At 35.9% G+C, this 18046-nt stretch overlaps 1 protein-coding gene across 3 annotated transcripts in view; it reads right to left on the reverse strand.

The window, feature by feature from the left end:
* LOC136030237 (dnaJ homolog subfamily C member 16-like) overlaps window positions 1-18046 on the reverse strand; it is a 95493-nt gene that overhangs the window by 5740 nt on the left and 71707 nt on the right. For 2 of the 3 annotated variants that reach the window (XM_065709062.1, XM_065709063.1), the window contains exons 11-12: window positions 17617-17851; window positions 7436-7582 (exon numbers count right to left, since the gene is read on the reverse strand). In XM_065709062.1, the coding sequence (XP_065565134.1) occupies window positions 7436-7582; window positions 17617-17851 (382 nt within the window). Of the gene's footprint in view, window positions 1-3983; window positions 4749-7435; window positions 7583-17616; window positions 17852-18046 lie in introns of those variants that run through there. The other variant, XM_065709061.1, reaches the window with a different exon arrangement.

Genomic DNA, 18046 nt, shown 5'->3' on the forward strand with positions numbered 1-18046 from the left:
TCAAATTCAGCGCGAAGGCATAGCTTCACGTTAATATATGACTTTCTTCAAGCTCTCATTCTCGTGAAAGTAGGCCCTGTTACTCGTCAAAAAAAGAAGCATCGTAAGTGAATACATGATTATATCCTCATTGATAGTATTTTCTCCCGTGATGTTTGGGTTAAATTTGTTACACTGCTTATGCCAAGGGCGGCAAAATAGGAAGTATAGAAGTAAAAGAACTTTCAATCTGAATCCCTACTTTATTAACTTTTGTCAAGTCTGGGCTATAGCCTGAAAGAATTGCATGTATAAACGCCCTAAAAGTGATGCTAAGTTATTCAAGCCCCAATACACGATTGAGCAATGAAATGATCCTCTTTTTCAGGCCGCAGCTGGGGAATTCTATTGTTACGGTGAGGAAAGTATATTAAAAATAATTGTCGGATCATGAGCCCTCAAAATAAAGAAACCGCAATTGAAAATCCTCCAATGGGTCATATTTTTCAATTAAAAATCAAACACAACTAAGTATTTAATTTTAAAAATTTCGCTGGTTTGTATGAAAATCACCAAAATCAAAACACATGAAATACAAGAAGGAAAGGAGGATTAGAGATATGTAGTTTAAAATTTTGGGAGGAAAGATTTCTGCTGACATTTGATTTTGTCGCTCAACAGGTTTGCAGTTTTGAACTTCAATTGCCGTTCTTGTAGCTAGAAACTGATTTCAGGAATTAATTTTTGTCAACACATTCGTTTAATTGGAGAAAAATTATTTTATAAAGCTTTGAAAATGGACGTTTTTATTTCCAAATGCACTGAAGAGTTTTTCCCTAGTAATCAGAAGAAATTGACTTTTTTTTACGACCAATAATGACAGTACGGGATGGTCACACTATAGAAAGTCATCTATGAGCATTATCAAATAAACAAACAGTATTTTGTTTAAAATGTAAAGAGCAATGTTAAAGTAAATACGGTCAGAAATTATTCAGTTTATGAGGAGGCTGTCCGATCCTTTGTCATTGGGATACACAAGGAAATTTTTCAGGAGGGGAGTCCAAAGAAAGAATTTTCTGTGGAGAGAAAAGTTTCCTGGAGGTAATTTTTCGAAGAAATTTTACACGCGGGGAGGGAAGTGGATTTCCCGGCATGATTTGAAAAACGGTCAGGAATTACCTAAAAAAAATTCAACTAAAACTACGGAATAACATTAAAACTTAAAATGAACGGAAATAATTCCGCATATAAGGGTGCTGCTCCTTCTTAATCCCTAACTCTTTACCCTAATGTCTGACTTTTTGTTATAATTCTTTAAGAAATACTACACAAAAACAACAGCGGTACAATTTGAATCATGAGTGCTTTAAAAGAACTTCCAGACGTTAACGTAAAGAGCGAGGGCTGGGAATGGGGCAGCCATCCTCACACACTGAATTATTTCTGTTCGTTTAAAGTTTTAATGTTGCCCCTTACCTTCAGTTGAAAAACATTGTTAACTGTATACCAGAAGCGACGATGACCTCTGAGACTGGAAGGTACCTTTTCCAAGAGTTTCATATTTTTTGCTAGATAACGTTGCGGTCTGTTCGGGTTTAAGATTGCTATTTTATGGGGCAAAATGCTTGAATTCGGCAATTTTCCGTGAAAAGATCTCTTGGAACATAAAAAGAAGAATAGATCTTTAATTTTTTTTTTCCTAATACCCCCCTTCCAATAGTCTACAACCACTGATTCGAAACAATCATCACTTAGGAAAAAAACTTACATGCGTCACTATTTTCCTCTGGAAAAATACGAACATTCTCATTTTTTAGATAGTAGCTTCAGGATTCTCATACATGTTGATATTTGTTGCATTATTTTCATCAAGATTGCACCCCTCTAACTTTTGTTACTACTATTATAAGAACTTTCATATGCTTGCAGCTTTTGAACAACTTAAAAAATTAATAAATTTTGCATGATAAGAATCAGCATTAACAACGTATTTTTCTTACATACATTATAATATGTGCTTAGTTTTCCAGAGTTTTGGTTTCGGTTACCAAGGTCGCTCTTTACTTACAGTTTATTACTTCTGACTATTGTGTTCAAGTCTCTCATAAATGCAAGGAAGGCTACTACCGTTTCTTCAACGACAGTTTTTTACATTCAGGTTTAATATATGCACAGCAATTCGTGGAGAATGATAATCAACGCCGAAAAAGCCCACACCTACAAATATCCCTCATGAGGGAAGAGGTAGACGTCTAAAATATCAATAATGAATGTTAGGGTCTTCAATTTTTTTACGTTTTTCCATTAGTTCTTTGAAAAATCTACTTTATATGGATGCCACCCCAAACCTTCCCCTTTTGTGCAGTACGAATGTAATCTTGTATGTTACAATTATATGTATATGAGTTCAATTCTACATCCTCCCCCTCCTTCTTCTTTCCATATTCATTTGAAAGGTCACTGAAACTTAAAATTTTTTGACATACAAATTTACTTTTTGAAGCTTCAGGAAGCCCCTTAGCCCCAGAACGATCCATTGACCTTGCTCGAAAAAAGTTGATGATCAGTTTTGTCACTGTATATAATTTTTCGAAACTTCAAATGAATCAACTCAGTTAAATGAATAATTTCGCATTGGCCAGTTATTTTTATTGACTGCGTGTCTCTTTAGGAACGAATACATGACGACCCGACATTATGACATTTTTAACTGGAAAGCTCAATATATAGTTTATTTTTGAAAATTGTAAACTGATTCACTTTATCAAAATTTTAACTTGGTAGCACTTTGGCCCTCTTTGGGCCGAAATTGCTGTTTTGCGCCAAAAAAAAAGCAGAAAACGCCACTGTGCGGTACCGCAATCTTTTTTGTCACTTAAAAAGCGGACTAGATCTTCCGATTCTCATCTAATGAGGTCTCTTCTGACATTCTAGGAATAAACATTCAAAACAAAACAAAGCAAATTTGCATCCTTCTCAGAACCAAATCGGGGCTTAAAACTTCGGCAACAAGGTTTTCTAAAATACTGATATTGATGGTGTAGTTTTAATTGAGATATCTCCCCTTTTGTCGGTCTTTTACCCATTAAAAAGAAGAAGAAAATTTCTCAGGTTTGTAGCTTCTTACAGATAATTCAATATTTGATTCCGAGTTCTTGCTAGTGCTATAGCAAACCAAAACTTAAAAGTTCCTGAGTGTATCAGCTGTCAAATTGGCCAATACGCATGGCAATGTCAAATGGCTAATACTCGTATTACTTTATTATAGTTCAGGTTAGAAAAGGATCTTAAGCGCGCATTGCAAGGTCTTTGATTTTGTCTGTCGTGAGATTTTGTCGGAAGTACGGTTGTGGGTTGGTTATGTGCTTTTCTTTTCAACCTATCTTTAAAGATCTATTACAAAATGAACATAGAATACACTGCTTCAATGTAAACTCTCTAAAAGTTAAAATCAAGACTCAATAGATCAGTAATAAATAAGCGATCTTTGAAATTTGTTAAGAAACACTGAAGGCGTCAATGATTTAAAACTTACCAAGCACAGTCTTCAAAGACTGGATCTTGGAGCTAATTCAAACCTTCAAACAATTCAGAGAAAAAAGAATTATGAAAAATAATGTAACACTTCAAAAATAGTAGCAATTCAACTCATTAAACTCACCAACCTTCAAATCATTCAGAGAAACAGAATTATGAAAAAGAGGGTCACGAAACTAAATATAAATTCTGCCTGAAAATCATGGGCCCATTATTGCAGTTTTTCCAGAAACTACGAAGCATCCCTTCTGCGTGGCAAAAATAGTAATAAAATGAAAAGTGCGGAGGCGTGTGAAAAACTCTTCATCATACTTTAGGTAAGTGTGAAATAGTTCCTGGTATATTTTAAACGCCTGTCATTTATGACAGGGTTTAAAAAAGTAACGACGCCAACGTAAAAGTTCAAAAAGCTACGGAACTCCCATAGCAATGGAATGCAGCTGATAAGAAAAATAAATACGTGGTTAGGTACCAGCAAAACTGAAGTTTAATTCGATTTATTCGAACAACAACAAAAAACACAGCTGAGATCATATAGACTAGGAATTGACTAGGAAAAAATAGCACTAGTAGTAACAGGAAAAAACAGAAACATTAAACTGAAGGAACCTGGAAGGTAATGAAAATGTGAATACAGAACAGATTGATAAAAACAGGAGATTTGTCTCAAAACTTTTATGTGAAGCAATTTTATTATCTTAGTTATTGTGTATTACAAGAGGACATGATTGTCCTTGATTTTCAAAAAACTTTTACAAAAAGATCAATCCTTGACACAAAAATCGAAAAAAAAACTCCAAGGAAAAAACTTGTTTTAGCAGTATCAGGGCCAGTATTAAGCGACAAGGGTTTATATGTCCCTCACTTATCCATGCTGAAACAGGGCCCCGATCAAGCCCCAATATTTACAAGGATACAGTCTTAAATTTTAAGATACAAAATTCAAATAACTGACAATATGAAGAAAACACAAATTATACTAGTTTTCAAAGTCTTTCTCGGTTTTAAGTAGAAAAACCTTTAGGTGGAATTTTCCACACAGCCAAATGAAGCAGCAATTCCGAAGATTCTAGCAGTTCGGTAAACTACTTGTTGCCAAATTCTGGCCAATAGTTGACGTGGTATCGATGAGTTGTGCCTTCAAATAGCCTATCTAACCAATTTGATAGCCCGTCTAATAAACGTTCAACGAATATAAAGCTTGATGAGTCATCAACGAGCAGCGGCTCCTACATAAATAAGAAACAATAAATAGCTTTCATATATCTCGCTTTGAAAATTTTAGCCAACTTAAATAGCAAAAGAGAAAAACTTAGCCGCTAGAAAAAAAAGAAGAAAAAAGCTAGAAATTAGCAAGCAATTTTGTTAAAGTACTATTTGTATTAGAGGTAAGGTCTAATTTTTCTTCCAAACGACGGGCTTACAGGCTAATAAACAGAGGAGTGAGATTATTTACTATTTAGAAAACAGGTAGAGCCGGTAAAGTAGAAAACCTTCCTTCTATTTGCGAAACAAGACGTTGTTTTTTCATATTATTCTCCTTAAACTATTTCAAATGTTTAAAACATTCTTACAAATATTTACTCTACTTCCTTTCTAGAAAGCCAACATCTATGTTCATCAGGTTCCTACCAATCTCATCCGAGTGAGCATTCTATCCATCCCTCTCCTATTGATCAGTCAAATACTTGTGTACACAGGCATTTGGGCTGAGATACCTTTAACTCTGATTCATTTTAAGCTTTAACCTAGTGTAAATTATTCAGAGACATAAAAAAAAAAACTGATAATGACGGAGGATACCTTATAAGATCCAGTTTTTCTACTTTTCAAAATCATCAAACCCTCAGTAGAAGCATCCCTTAGGCTTTAGAAGCAATATTGCAGAAAATTTCTAATAAAAATGCTCATCAGAGTCAATGTACTACCATTGACAAGTAGAGATAGAAATGTCTTCCATATAATACTTATTTCCCTAAACTTTGTTGAGAAGAGAAGGTGGTAGAAACTTGGAATAGAACCCGAGATTGGTTGGGTTTCCCAGCCTAGGCATTTCCCTAAACTTTGTTGAGAAGAGATGGTCGTAGAAACTTGGGATAGAACTCGTTTGACTAGAAACTAATAGTTTTAGTACCCTCTTCAAGGACCAAAAGTGATCGAAGGAGAATCAGCTCCCTTCCATGCAGTTTTCTACCCATATGCATCCCCATTACCCCTTCAGAGGCATCGGACCACAATTTCCTATTAACTATTTTACTAAGAATAGTCAGATGACCCAACAGGTATGCCGCCACAGAGGAGATGATCCACGTACAGGGAAAAGGGGCCTAAATTATGCAATTATAAAAAAATATTCAATTTACGCAATAATCACAGATAAAGAGTTATTTGTAGAAAAAAGACATGCGTGTAGAAACTTGTCTATCTATCGGCTTGGAACCTTCAAAGATTGTTTCCTAGGCCAACAGAATTTTAAGTGACCCAAAAAGTCCCAACAAACTTTTCATTTCGTATCAGTTAGAAACTTAAGATACAGAATCTAAATAGATCCTAAAATACAAAAATTAGGCTGGTGACACGGTCTCCTTAAAAAAAAAGAGCCCCGCAAAAAGCTTTGTTTTTCCTGACGTGCTTGCAAGTTATATCCCAAGTCCTTGGGCCAATGACCAAAGACGCATGAGCGAAAAAAAGTTTTATTCAAAAAGTAGAAAAACACATTTGATTTATTCTGAACGACTTAAAACTTACATCCATATCCTCCGGGGCAAAGAAAATTAGTGTACAACAATAGTAGATTAAGGTTACGGACAATCTAAAAAAGGGACCCTAAAAGGGTCATTTTTCGATCGGCTTGAAACTCATATCGGTAATTCCCTGGGCAAAGGGGAGACAATGGACAAAATGAAGAAACAAAGAAAATTTTGGGATGCAATCAAAGGGCCAAAAAACTTGTATTTTTTTTTTTTGAGCGGCTTGAAACTTATACCCGCAAGCCACAAAGCCAACAGGAACCTAATGTATAAAAAAAAATGGTTAGAGACCAAGACACCAAATAAAGGGGACCAAACCCTTTTTTCGTTTTTTTTTCAGCTTGAAACTTATGTCTTAAATCTTTGGGCCGATTTCACAAAAAAGAATAAAAGATTAAAAGAACTAGTTTATCAAAATAGGGGCCCAATGCCCCGTTTCCAGCTATTTTGCCATTTCGAACCTAGCTTAAAACATCGATTTCAAATTCGACTTCAATTTGTTCGATTTCCAACTTCGATTTGCGCTATTTCGTGCTCATTTTACTTACAACAAAGCACAAATAGCTTTTATAAACTCTAGATTTTCAAGGGCTTGAGAGTAGGCAGAATCAGACTTATTTGTAGTTAAATTTACCCATATAAAACATTTGTGACAGTGCGTTTAGCTGTACTGTTCTAAAAAGATAATATTTTTGTCACTCTTCCTTCTAAATCTATTCCTATCAAAGGTATGGAGAAGAAACAATAAACTAAACAAAACTGTCATGTTAATTAATCTATTTTGTTTTCCGTAAAGAACAAATGACAACCTAGCTTTTAAGAAGTTTGATGGGGGGGCCACCCATGAGTGGGGTAATTTGTGTACTCTTTGAGCTTGCCTTCATAATTACTTAAAATTTTTGTTCATTTTAGGGTTGATATCTTAGATTTCTAATTTTCTAATTTCTACTCTTTATTGTGATAGAAAAAACTAATTGAAAAATTAATTTAAAAATAACGAGTCTTTCCCATTTGAGCGAAGTTATTGCTTACACAAAAAGGGAAACATATGAACCAAGGTTGTAATATTGGCTGTAACAAGGCAGTAATATTAAGGGTCGAGATAATTCATTATTGAACAGAATAATTTACTTCTTTTATTTAAAAGTATATGCAGGCTAACTTACAACATCATCAGGACTGGATAATCCTTGTTCTACATCGGAGCTTCGATCACTATCTGAACTTGAATCCTCAAACCCAAGGAAATCTTCACCGTTCTTTTTTTGGCCACGTGAGCGACCAATACGACGGCGCAGTCCGTTATTTTTAGCCTGAAATAGAGAGAACTAATCAACTGCTGCCATTAATTGAGTCTCACATTGCTTTTCTACTCTTTTTCCCCTCTGTCTGTTCTCTCTTTTTATTTTTCTATCTCCTCCCCCTTCTTTTCTTTCTCCTCTATCGTTCTTTTTCTTTTCTCTATCCACTCTCTTGTCTTATCAATTTCCCATCTCCTCTCTGTGCTATGTATTATTACGACTATATTATTAGTGGCCCTTTCATTATTTTTCCTTCACAGGCAGCACAGAATAGTGTTACCACCGCAGAACAATTGTTCATTTTTGCTATGATAAAAAAAATTAATACACTTCAAGATTCCATGGTAGAAATCTAACTTCTCAGTGCATTGTGGACATTTTTCATATTTGCCCATTTGCATCTATGATACCTGGATTCACTTTATTTTTCTCGCAATTTCCCTCCAGTTACTTCATTTGGGTGGGAAAAAAAATATTTAAATTCTGTGACATGTTAATCAATTGTTGTCTCTATGAGAAGATATTTGATTGTTGTCACCTTGACGAAGTTTTACATTTTCATCTTCCTATCCTCATCTCAAATCCTATTCCTAAAATTTTCCGAGTACATTTTAAACAAATTATAAACAAATTTACCGCACAAAATATCAAAGCCCTCTTCACGATAGTCAAGGTCACTTGTCAGTATAGGCTTTTTTTATAGTTCATCTTAATGAAGTGAATGTTTTCATAAAGTTTGGAGAGGGGTATCAAATTTTATTATGTAGTGGTTCGATATTTACAAGGGAGAGGCTTGAGAGAGTGACAAATTGAACTTAAATATTAAGGTCTCACGTGATATGCTGTTTTTAATGCATGTATAGAACTCCGATAGTATATTTTGAGAGGTATCGTAGAGTGTGCATTGACCTAGAGGTGTTTCGGCCACCCAAATACCGTTTGAGGTATATCCCGTTTGACCGCGTGAGAAGATTTACTGCATGGCGTGGTGGAAGTCTACTACGTGTGGTAATCAAGCGGTGCTCAAATATATACACCAGGTGGTACAGAGTGGGTGATCCCTTGATCTCCTTTTTGTTACAATATTTCCATTAATAAAACTTTGCTTCGCTTTGATGGATCCCCCTACACCCTGAAATTTCGACACACCATGAGCAAATTCAAGTACCTCATGCCTTATCAAGCAAAGCAACTGTTTTATCCACTTGTACATTTTACTAAGCTTTGCTATATATTTATACTATTTTAAACTATATTGTTTGCATGAAGTAAAAATATTGTATATTCACCAACTGAAAAATTACAGGTGAGAAAATAGTGCAATGTTTAAAAATATAAAAAGAGACGGAATTCAAAGCAGAGATAGCAGAGATTAGTTCCTTAATTAGTTATACTAATAATTCATTCATTTAGTTTCTATATACCCAGTCAATGACAAATGGAAATTTGACGTTTTTGTTGATAAGCAAGATAGGGTTTGTAATCATTTCCTGGAAAAAGTTTTTATTCGAGGTTTCAAATTTAAATCAAACAATTCCTGTAGTAAGGAGCGACCCGGCTCAAAAGTAACAGAAACTTTAAAACATGGAATTTTAATACCAATAGTTACATCAAAAGAATCGCATTTTAATACTGATTTTAAATATAAAATTTCATCAAGATTAGTTTTACCCATCAAAAGTTATGAGCCTGAGAAAATTTGCCTCATTTTCGAAAATAGGGGAAAACATCCCCTAAAGGTCATACAATCTTAATAAAAATCACACCATCAGATTCAGCGTATCAGAGAACCAAAGTGTCGAAGTTTCAAGCTCCTATCTACAATAATGTGGAATTTCGCATTTTTTTTTTTTTGCCAGAAGATAAATCACGGATGCGTGTTTGTTTGTTTTCTTTTTTTTTTTTTGTCCCAGGGGTGATCGTATCGACTCAGTGGTCCTAGAATGTCGCGAGAGGACTCATTATAACGGAAATTAAAAGTTCTAGTGCCCTTTTTAAGTGACCAAAAATTGGAGGGCCCCTAGGCCCCCTCCCACGCTCATGTTTTCCCCAAAGTCACCGGATCAAAATTCTGAGATAGCCATTTTGTTCACCATAGTCGAAAAACCTAATAACTATGTCTTTGGGGACGACTTACTCCCCCGCAGTCCCCGTGGGAGGGGCTGCAAGTTACAAACTTTGACCTGTGTTTATATATAGTAATGGTTCCTGGGAAGTGTACAGACGTTTTCAGGGGGATTTTTGAGTTTAGGGGAGAGAGTTGAGGGGGGTTATGCGGTAGGATATTTCCACGGAGGAACTTCTCATGGGGGAACAGAATTTTAATGAAGGAGGCGCAGAATTTTCTAGCATTATTTGAAAAAAATGAAAAAATAAATGTGAATAAGTTTTTTCTACTGAAAGTAAGGAGCAGCATCAGAACTTGAAACAAACAGAAATTATTACGCATATGAGGGGTTTACCTCCTCGTAATACCTCACTCTTTACGCAAAAGTATTTTTAGTAATTTCATTTATTTATTCTACGGCCTTTGTGATTCAAAGGTCATTCTTAAGGAATTGGGACACAATTTAAGCTTTAATGTAAAGAGCGAGGTATCGACGAGGGGTGAACCCCCTCATATAGCCTACGCATGAAAAAAATATGAATATAGAAGTTGGTTACGTAAGTTAATTCGTAAGTTACGTGTATTTTTTACTAATGAAAACGTTCGTAAAAAATTAAAAGTTCTAGTTGCCTTTTTAAGTAATCGAAAAATTGGAGGGCAACTAGGCCTCCTCCCTCTCTCCTTTTTTCTCAAAATCTTCCGATTAAAACTATGAGAAAGCCATTTGGCCAAAAAAATAAAAATTAATATGCAAATTTTGTTTTAATGTCTAACTATATCTATGTCTCTGTCTAGGTTCTATGTCTTTTGCCAAAAGGCAGATCACGGGTGCGTGTTTAGTTGTTTGTTTGTTTTTTTTCCCAAGGGTGATCGTATCGACCCAGTGGTCCTAAAATTTTGCGAGAGGGCTCATTCTAACGGAAATAAAAAGTCCTAGTGCCCGTTTCAAGTGACCAAAAAATTGGAGGGCACCTAGGCCCCCTCCCACGCTAATTATTTTTCCCAGTCACCGGATCAAAATTCTGAGATAGCCATTTCATTCAGCATAGTCAAAAAACTTAAAACTATGTCTTTGGGGACGACTTATTCCTCCACAGTCCCCGTGGCAGGGGCTACAAGTTACAAACTTTGACCAGTGCTTACATATAGTAATGGTTATTTGGAAGCGTATAGACGTTTTCAGGGGGATTTTTAGGTTGGGGGTGGGGTTGAGAAGAGGGGAATATGTTGGGGGAACTTTCCTTGGAGGAATTTGTCATGGGGGAAGAAAATTTTCATGAAGGAACGGAGGATTTTCTAGAATTATTAAAAAAAACAATGAAAAATAAATATGAAAAAAAAAATTCAACTGAAAGTAAGGAGAAGCATTAAAACTTAATATGAACAGAAATTATCACGCATATGATGTGCTCATCTCCTCCTAATACCTAGCTCTATACGCTAAAGTATTTTTAGTAATTTTAACTATATATTCTACGGCTTTTGTGGTTCAGGGGTCATTCTTAAGAAATTGGGGCAAAATTTAAGCTTTAATGTAAAGAGTGAGGTACTGACGAGGGGGTGAACCCCCTCATATACGTAATAAAAACATGAGAGTATAGAAGTTCGTTACGTAAGCTATTTTGTAAGTTACGTATATCTTTTACTAATAAAAACATTTGTAAAAAGATTAAAGTTCTATTTACCTTTTTAAGTAACCAAAAAAAGGAGGGCAACTAGGCCTCCTCCCCCGCTCCTTTTTTCTCAAAATTATTCGATCAAAACTATGAGAAAGCCATTTAGCCCCCCCCCCCCAAAAAAAAGGCAAATTTCGTTTTAATTATTTATCTGCGGAGAGCCAAAATCCAAACATGCATTGATTCAAAACGTTCAAAAATTAAATAAAAAAAAACAATTTTCTTGTAACGGAAAGTAAGGAGCGACATTAAAACTTAAAACGAACAGAAATTACTTCGTATATGAAAGGGGCTGCTTCCTCATCAACGCCCCACTCTTTACGCTAAAGTTTGACTCTGTCTCTTAACTGTATTTTTTAAAACAGTAAATTTCTTATAGTGGTTTAATTTATACACAACCTTGCTAATTGCAATACGATTTAGTTTACATAGCACTGGTCAGAAATTTTAGAGCTTTGGAAGAATAAATATGCACAATGCATTTTTCGCTCGTTATTATCCAGAATTTTGATTCTAAAGGGGGGGGGGTTAATTGGGAAAGTCTATAAGAAAAACCAACGTTACAAAAAAATACTACACAAAATCTATGGGTAATTAAAATATGAAGGGCACTTTCTTTAATTTCTAGAATCAGACGAATATTCCCCACTGAAATTCAATCCCTCCCGTAGACTCTTACCCAAAACATAATCGCAACTAAACGCTTTTTAGTTCTTATTTTTGTAAAAGGTGATGTAAATCTACATTATAAAACATAAAAAAGCTTAAACCAGAATGTTCCTCGATTAAATCAGCTTAACGAGGCATAAATGTTAATGACACAAAACCTTTTGAGGACTTGGAAACATTTGAATAAAAGAGAATCTTGTTCCTGAAACAAAAATTCACAGAATCGGAATAGTTTGCTATTTAAGACTCACATCACAATCATCTCTTTTCCTCTAAGCCAGAGAAAAATTGGATGTTTCAATCGACCTGGTGTGAATGAAATTTTTCGAACTATCGTACCCAAAACAAAGCAACACATTCTCGTGTAAGCAAATTTTAGAGAGCAATGAAATTGAAACGTCGAAGCTTTCGACAAAGCAACGCTATGGTTGAGGTGGGGAAGTAAAAACTGACAAATATTTGAAACTAATACAGTGTTAATATTAGAACCTAGTGATCTAATTGCCCTCTTATCTCTTTTGACTCTTAAAAATTGAACTAGAACTTCCACTATCCAATTAAGTGAGGCCTCTATGAAGTTTATACGAGCATCCCTTCCATAAGAACCACACATACCCCCAGGGCATAACTTAGAACAGCTTCCCCCGGGACCTGAAGGGGGGGGAGGGTTGTATCGACATTCGAGTCTTTATCTGACCTTTAAAATATTCTTAACAAAATGGCTACCTCAAAATATTTATCGGATGAGTTTAGGGAAAAAGACGTCGGTTCTAGTTGACCTTGAATCTCTTTTGACCAATAAAAAGTGAACTATAACTTTCAATTTCCAATCAAATGAGCCCTCTCTACAATTTATATGAGTATCCCTTTCATAAGAACCATACATAGCCTACCCAAAGGGCATAACTTACAACACCTGCTCCCAGGCCCTGGGGGACTGCGTCGACACCTAATTTTATGTTATCTGACTTTTGATCTACTTTTAACAAAATGGCAATCTCCAATTTTTATCGGATGCAATTGAAAAAAAAGGGGCGCGTAGGGGCTAGTTGTCCTTAATTTAAAAAATGGCTATCTCAAGGTACTTATAGGACGGGTGTGAGGAAAATAGAGTGCGGAGGGGGGGGGCTAGTTACCTCCGGTCTCTTATGAGTCTTAAAAAGTGAACTAGAACTTTCAATTTCCATTCAAATTAGCCCTCTCCAAAGTTTCATACGAGCAACCCTTACATAAGAATCATATAGCCTACACTCCCAGGAACTAACTTACAACGCCTGCCCCCAGGCCCTGGGGGTGTGTTTCGACACCAGGGTTTTTATTATCTAATTTTTAAAGTATATTAAAAAATTACTATCTCAAAATTTGTATTGAATGAGTTTGGGGAAAAGGGCGTGGGGCTGCTAGTTTCCCTCCGATCTCTTTTGACTCTTAAAAAGTGAACTAGCACTTTCAATTTCCAATCAAATGAGGCCTCTATGAAGTTTATACAAGCATCCCTTTCATAAGAACCATATATGCCCCCCAGGGCAGAAATGAGGGCATATATGCCCCCAGTTCCCAGGGGAACGCCTCCTCCCAGGCACTGGGGGGTTGTATCGACACCGGAGTTTTCTTATCTGACCTTTGAACTATTTTTAAAAAATGGCTATGTCAAAACCTTACCGAAAGGGTCGGGGAAAAACAGCGTGGGGGGGAGGCTAGTTGACCTTGGATCTCTTTTGACTCTCAAAGTGTGCCCCGACTGCATAACTTACAACACCTGTCCCTAGGCCCTGGACGATTGTATCGACACCGGAGTTTTTCTTATCTGACCTTTCAACTATTTTTAACAAAACGGATATCTCAAAATTTTTATCTGATGGGCTTGGAACAAAAAAGGCGTGAGTAGAGCTAGTTGACCTTGGATCTCTCTATACTCTTAAAAATTGAACTAGAACTTTCAATATCAAATCAATGAGCCCTCTCTGATGTTTATACAAGCATCCCTTCCATAAGAAACATATACGCCCACAGGGCATAACATACAACACCTGCCCCTAGGCGCTGAGGAATTATGTCAACCCCAAAGTTTTCATTATGTGATCTATGAACTATTTTTTTTTTAAATAGTTCAAAGTTCTTATCGGATGGGTTTCAGGAAAATAGGGCGTAGAGGCTAGTTGCCCTCAAATCTCTTTCGACTCTTAAAAAATTAACTAGAACTTTCAATTTCCAATCAAATGAGCCTTCTCCGAAGTTTATACTAGCGTCTCTTCCATAAGAACCATATATGCCCAGGGGATTGCGTCCATGTAAGAGTTTTTCTTATCTGACCTTTGAACTATTTTTTGAGAAATGGCTCTCTTAAAATTTTCATCGGATGGGTTTGGGGGAAAAAGGCGTTGGGGGCAAGTTACCCACGGATCTCTTTTGACTCTTAAAAGGTTAACTAGAACTTTCAATTTTCAATCAAATGTTCCCTCTCTGAAGTTTATACGAGCATCCCTTTCGTATGAACCATATACGCCCCCGAGGATATAACTTACAACATTTGCCCCCCAAGCCCTGAGGGGTTGTGTCTACAACGAAGTTTTTGTTATCTAATTTTTTTTAAATGGCTATCACAAAATTTGTAACGGAAAGGTTTGGGGAAGAAAGGGCGTGGGGGGGGGGGGGCTAGTTTCCCTCCGATCTCTTTTGACTCTTAAAAAGTGAACTAGAACTTTCAATTTTCAATCAAATGAGGCCTCTATGAAGTTTATACGAGCATCCTTTCCATAAGAACCATATATGCTCCCAGGGCATAACTTAGAACGCCTGCTCCCGAACCCTGGGGGGTTATATCGACACCGGAGTCTTTTTTATCTGACCTTTGAACTATGTTTGACAAAATGGTTATCTCAAAAGTTTTGGAGGATGGGTTTGGGGGGGAAAGGCGTGTGGGGCGTGTATTTGACCTTGGATCTCTTTTGACTCTTAAAAACTGAACCAGAAGTTTTAATTTCCAATCAAATGAGCCCTCTCTGAAGTTTATACGAGCTTTTCTTTTATACGAACCATATATGCCCCCAGGGCATAGCTTACAACGCCAGCCACCGGGCCCTGGGGTGTTGTGTCGACACCTGAATTTTTGTCTTCTGATCTATGAACTATTTTTAACAAAACGGTTGTCTTAAAATTTGTATCAGATGCATTTAAGGAAAAAGTGGCTTGGGGGGGGGGGGGCTAGTTACCTGCCAATCCATTTTGACTCCCTCTATAAGAACCATATATGCTCCCAAGACATAACTTACAACGCCTGCCCCCGGGCCTGGGAGGTTGTGTCGAACCCGAAGTTTTTGTTATATAATCTTTGAACTTTTTTTTTTTTTTTTTTTTTTTTTAATGACAATCTAAAAGTTCTTACCGGATGGGTTTGAGGAAAAAAGGGCAAGGAAGGGGGGATAGTTGTCCTCCGATCTCTTTTGACTCTCAAAAAGGGAACTAGAACTTTATATCTCAAATCAAATGAGCCCACTCTGAGGTTTATACGAGCAACCCTTCTGTAAGAACCATACATGCCGCCAGGGCATAACTTAAAACACCTGCCCACGGGCCCTGGGGGGTGGTTTAAACATAGGAGGTTTCGTTATGATCTTTTAACTATTGTTAACAAAATCACTATCTCAAAATTTTTACCATATGGGTTTGGGGAAAAAAGGTGTGGGAGGGGGGCTAGTTGATCTTGGATATGTTTTGACTCTTAAAACTGGCATTAGAACTTCCGGTTTCCAATAGAAAGACCCCCTCCAAGATCTATGCGACGATTTCTTCCGTAAGAAGTGCCTCAGATAAAACATAGATAAACAATAAAACATTGGAGTCGTAAAGCCTCCACCATAGGCAACGTTATAGCGTTGTCTCTGACATAAAAGATCCAAGCCCCTTTTCATCAAAGGCATCTGATCAAAACTTTGAGATAGCCATCAAATTCAGCATAGTTGAAAGCCCAGATAAATGTGCCTTTGGGTATGAGATGACCCTCCCAACATAGTCCCCGGGGAAAGGGCTGCCAGCACTAAGTTACTCAATTTGCCTATCGCTCGCAAAGAGTATTTGTTATTGAAAAATACATGGAATTTTTTTGGAGAAGAATTTTTGGCGGTGGGACGATTTCCATGAGGAGAGTTTTTGGCAGAGAGGAAAGTTTCCGGAGGCATTTTCAAGAAGAAATTTTACACGAGGGGGAGGATTTCCTGACATTGTTTAAAAAACGATAAAAAATTTAATTTAAAAAAAAACTTTTTTTCAACTGAAATTAAGGAGGAATATAAAACGAACAAAAATTATTCAGTATATGAAAGGGTATCCCCCCTCATCAATACTCCGATCTTTACCGTAAAAATTGACTCTTTGTCACAACTCCTTGAGAACGACTCCTGAACCATAAGGGCCGTTCAATTAGACTAAGAAGTTTTTTAGAGTACCAAAAAACTTCAGCGTAAAAAATGGGGTATTGAGGAGGGAGTAACCCCTTTCATATACGGAGTAAAATTCTATTAGTTTTAAGTTTTAATTTTATTCCTTATTTTAATTTGAAAACAAACTTTTTTTTTAAACGAAATGTACTTATTTTTTCATTGCTGAAAATAAAAAAAAAATGTTTTTTCGTTGTTGAAAATGAAAAGAAATGGAAAAACAATATTGAGAATAATCATTTCCTTCAATGAAGCTAGAAAATGAAAAAAAAAGTTGGAATTAAAAAATAGCTTTTTGTAGGCAAACCTCCCGGGTACTGATCTTTGCTTGGTGAAGTGAACAGTGTCTAGGGTATCCTCCCCTCCGCGGAAATGCAATCCTCCCATACCAAATTCACATAAGGAGAAATAATTGGGTGTTATTTTTTCTAGATTAGTTGTGTTAACATTGATTTAATTTTTTTACCTAGTATATTCGTGAATAGGTGCCACTGAACTAGACAAAGAAAAAACAAACCTACAATACTAAAACAGTCTAAAATACCAATGTTTTCAAAAAAACATATATACACATAAACATATATACATTAGTTACTCATTTAAAGACTTTAAAATATCTAAGAAAACGATTGCTTTTTCATCAAGTATGGAATTTTCATTATAGTCAACTCCCCCCCCCTCCACCCCAGGTGCGGTATCATATATAACTATAATTTGGTAGTATCTGTTATTTTTTCTTACAATTTTTGACTTGTGTGGAAATAGATAGACTAGAATAAATGAAACAGCTAAAAGAGAAATAATAATAAAACAGGCAAAAAATCAAGGTAAGCCCCATTCTAAAATGAGTTCTTATGGATTAGCCTGCGGTTTAATATGTGCTTAGAATTTAATAACTCTTTCCTTTTTTAGACGATTTTAACCAAAATGAAAGAAAAGCAAAGTTACTTCATATGCTTTACTTGGAATTTTCGAATTTTAGGTAGAATTCAACACTTTTAATGATTAGTAATTTTATATAAACTATTTTTTAAGAAGAAAATAAATGACAGTAAACAATAAAGGTGTTTTTTTTTATCAAACACAAATTATTTTCAGACTTTTATTCAGTAATTCATACGAATGATTTATCTAAAATGTTTAAATAACTGAACTTACTTCTGCGTATGCAGCCCTTTGTTGTCCCTCAAGATGTTTAGCATGATATATACAGAAATATTTCCTATGTCCATTCAAAGACAAAATAGTTCCAATGCAATTCCTTGGATTGATGGACTCAAGCTGCTGTGGGTCAGGATTTCCTTCCCCAAGAGGAAGAGCAAGAGAAAGAAGTTGCTTATACCAGTCCAGGCCTCTTTCTACGTACATCCATCCAAACATCAAAGTTTTATTCCTAAAAATGCAAACAAACATGGGAATACTACGAGCTGTTAAGTTACCAAAAGAAGAATTACAGTAAAAGGACAAAAGACATTGAATCCTTTTGATTTGAAAAAGTTTTAGCACGCTTGATTTTCAAAAATAAATAAATATTTATACAAGAACAAGAGCTACGACCCACAAAGTGTACGAAAAGTGCATAAAAAGA

This window comes from Artemia franciscana, chromosome 8, assembly GCF_032884065.1.
Source record: "Artemia franciscana chromosome 8, ASM3288406v1, whole genome shotgun sequence".
Taxonomy (NCBI): domain Eukaryota; kingdom Metazoa; phylum Arthropoda; class Branchiopoda; order Anostraca; family Artemiidae; genus Artemia; species Artemia franciscana.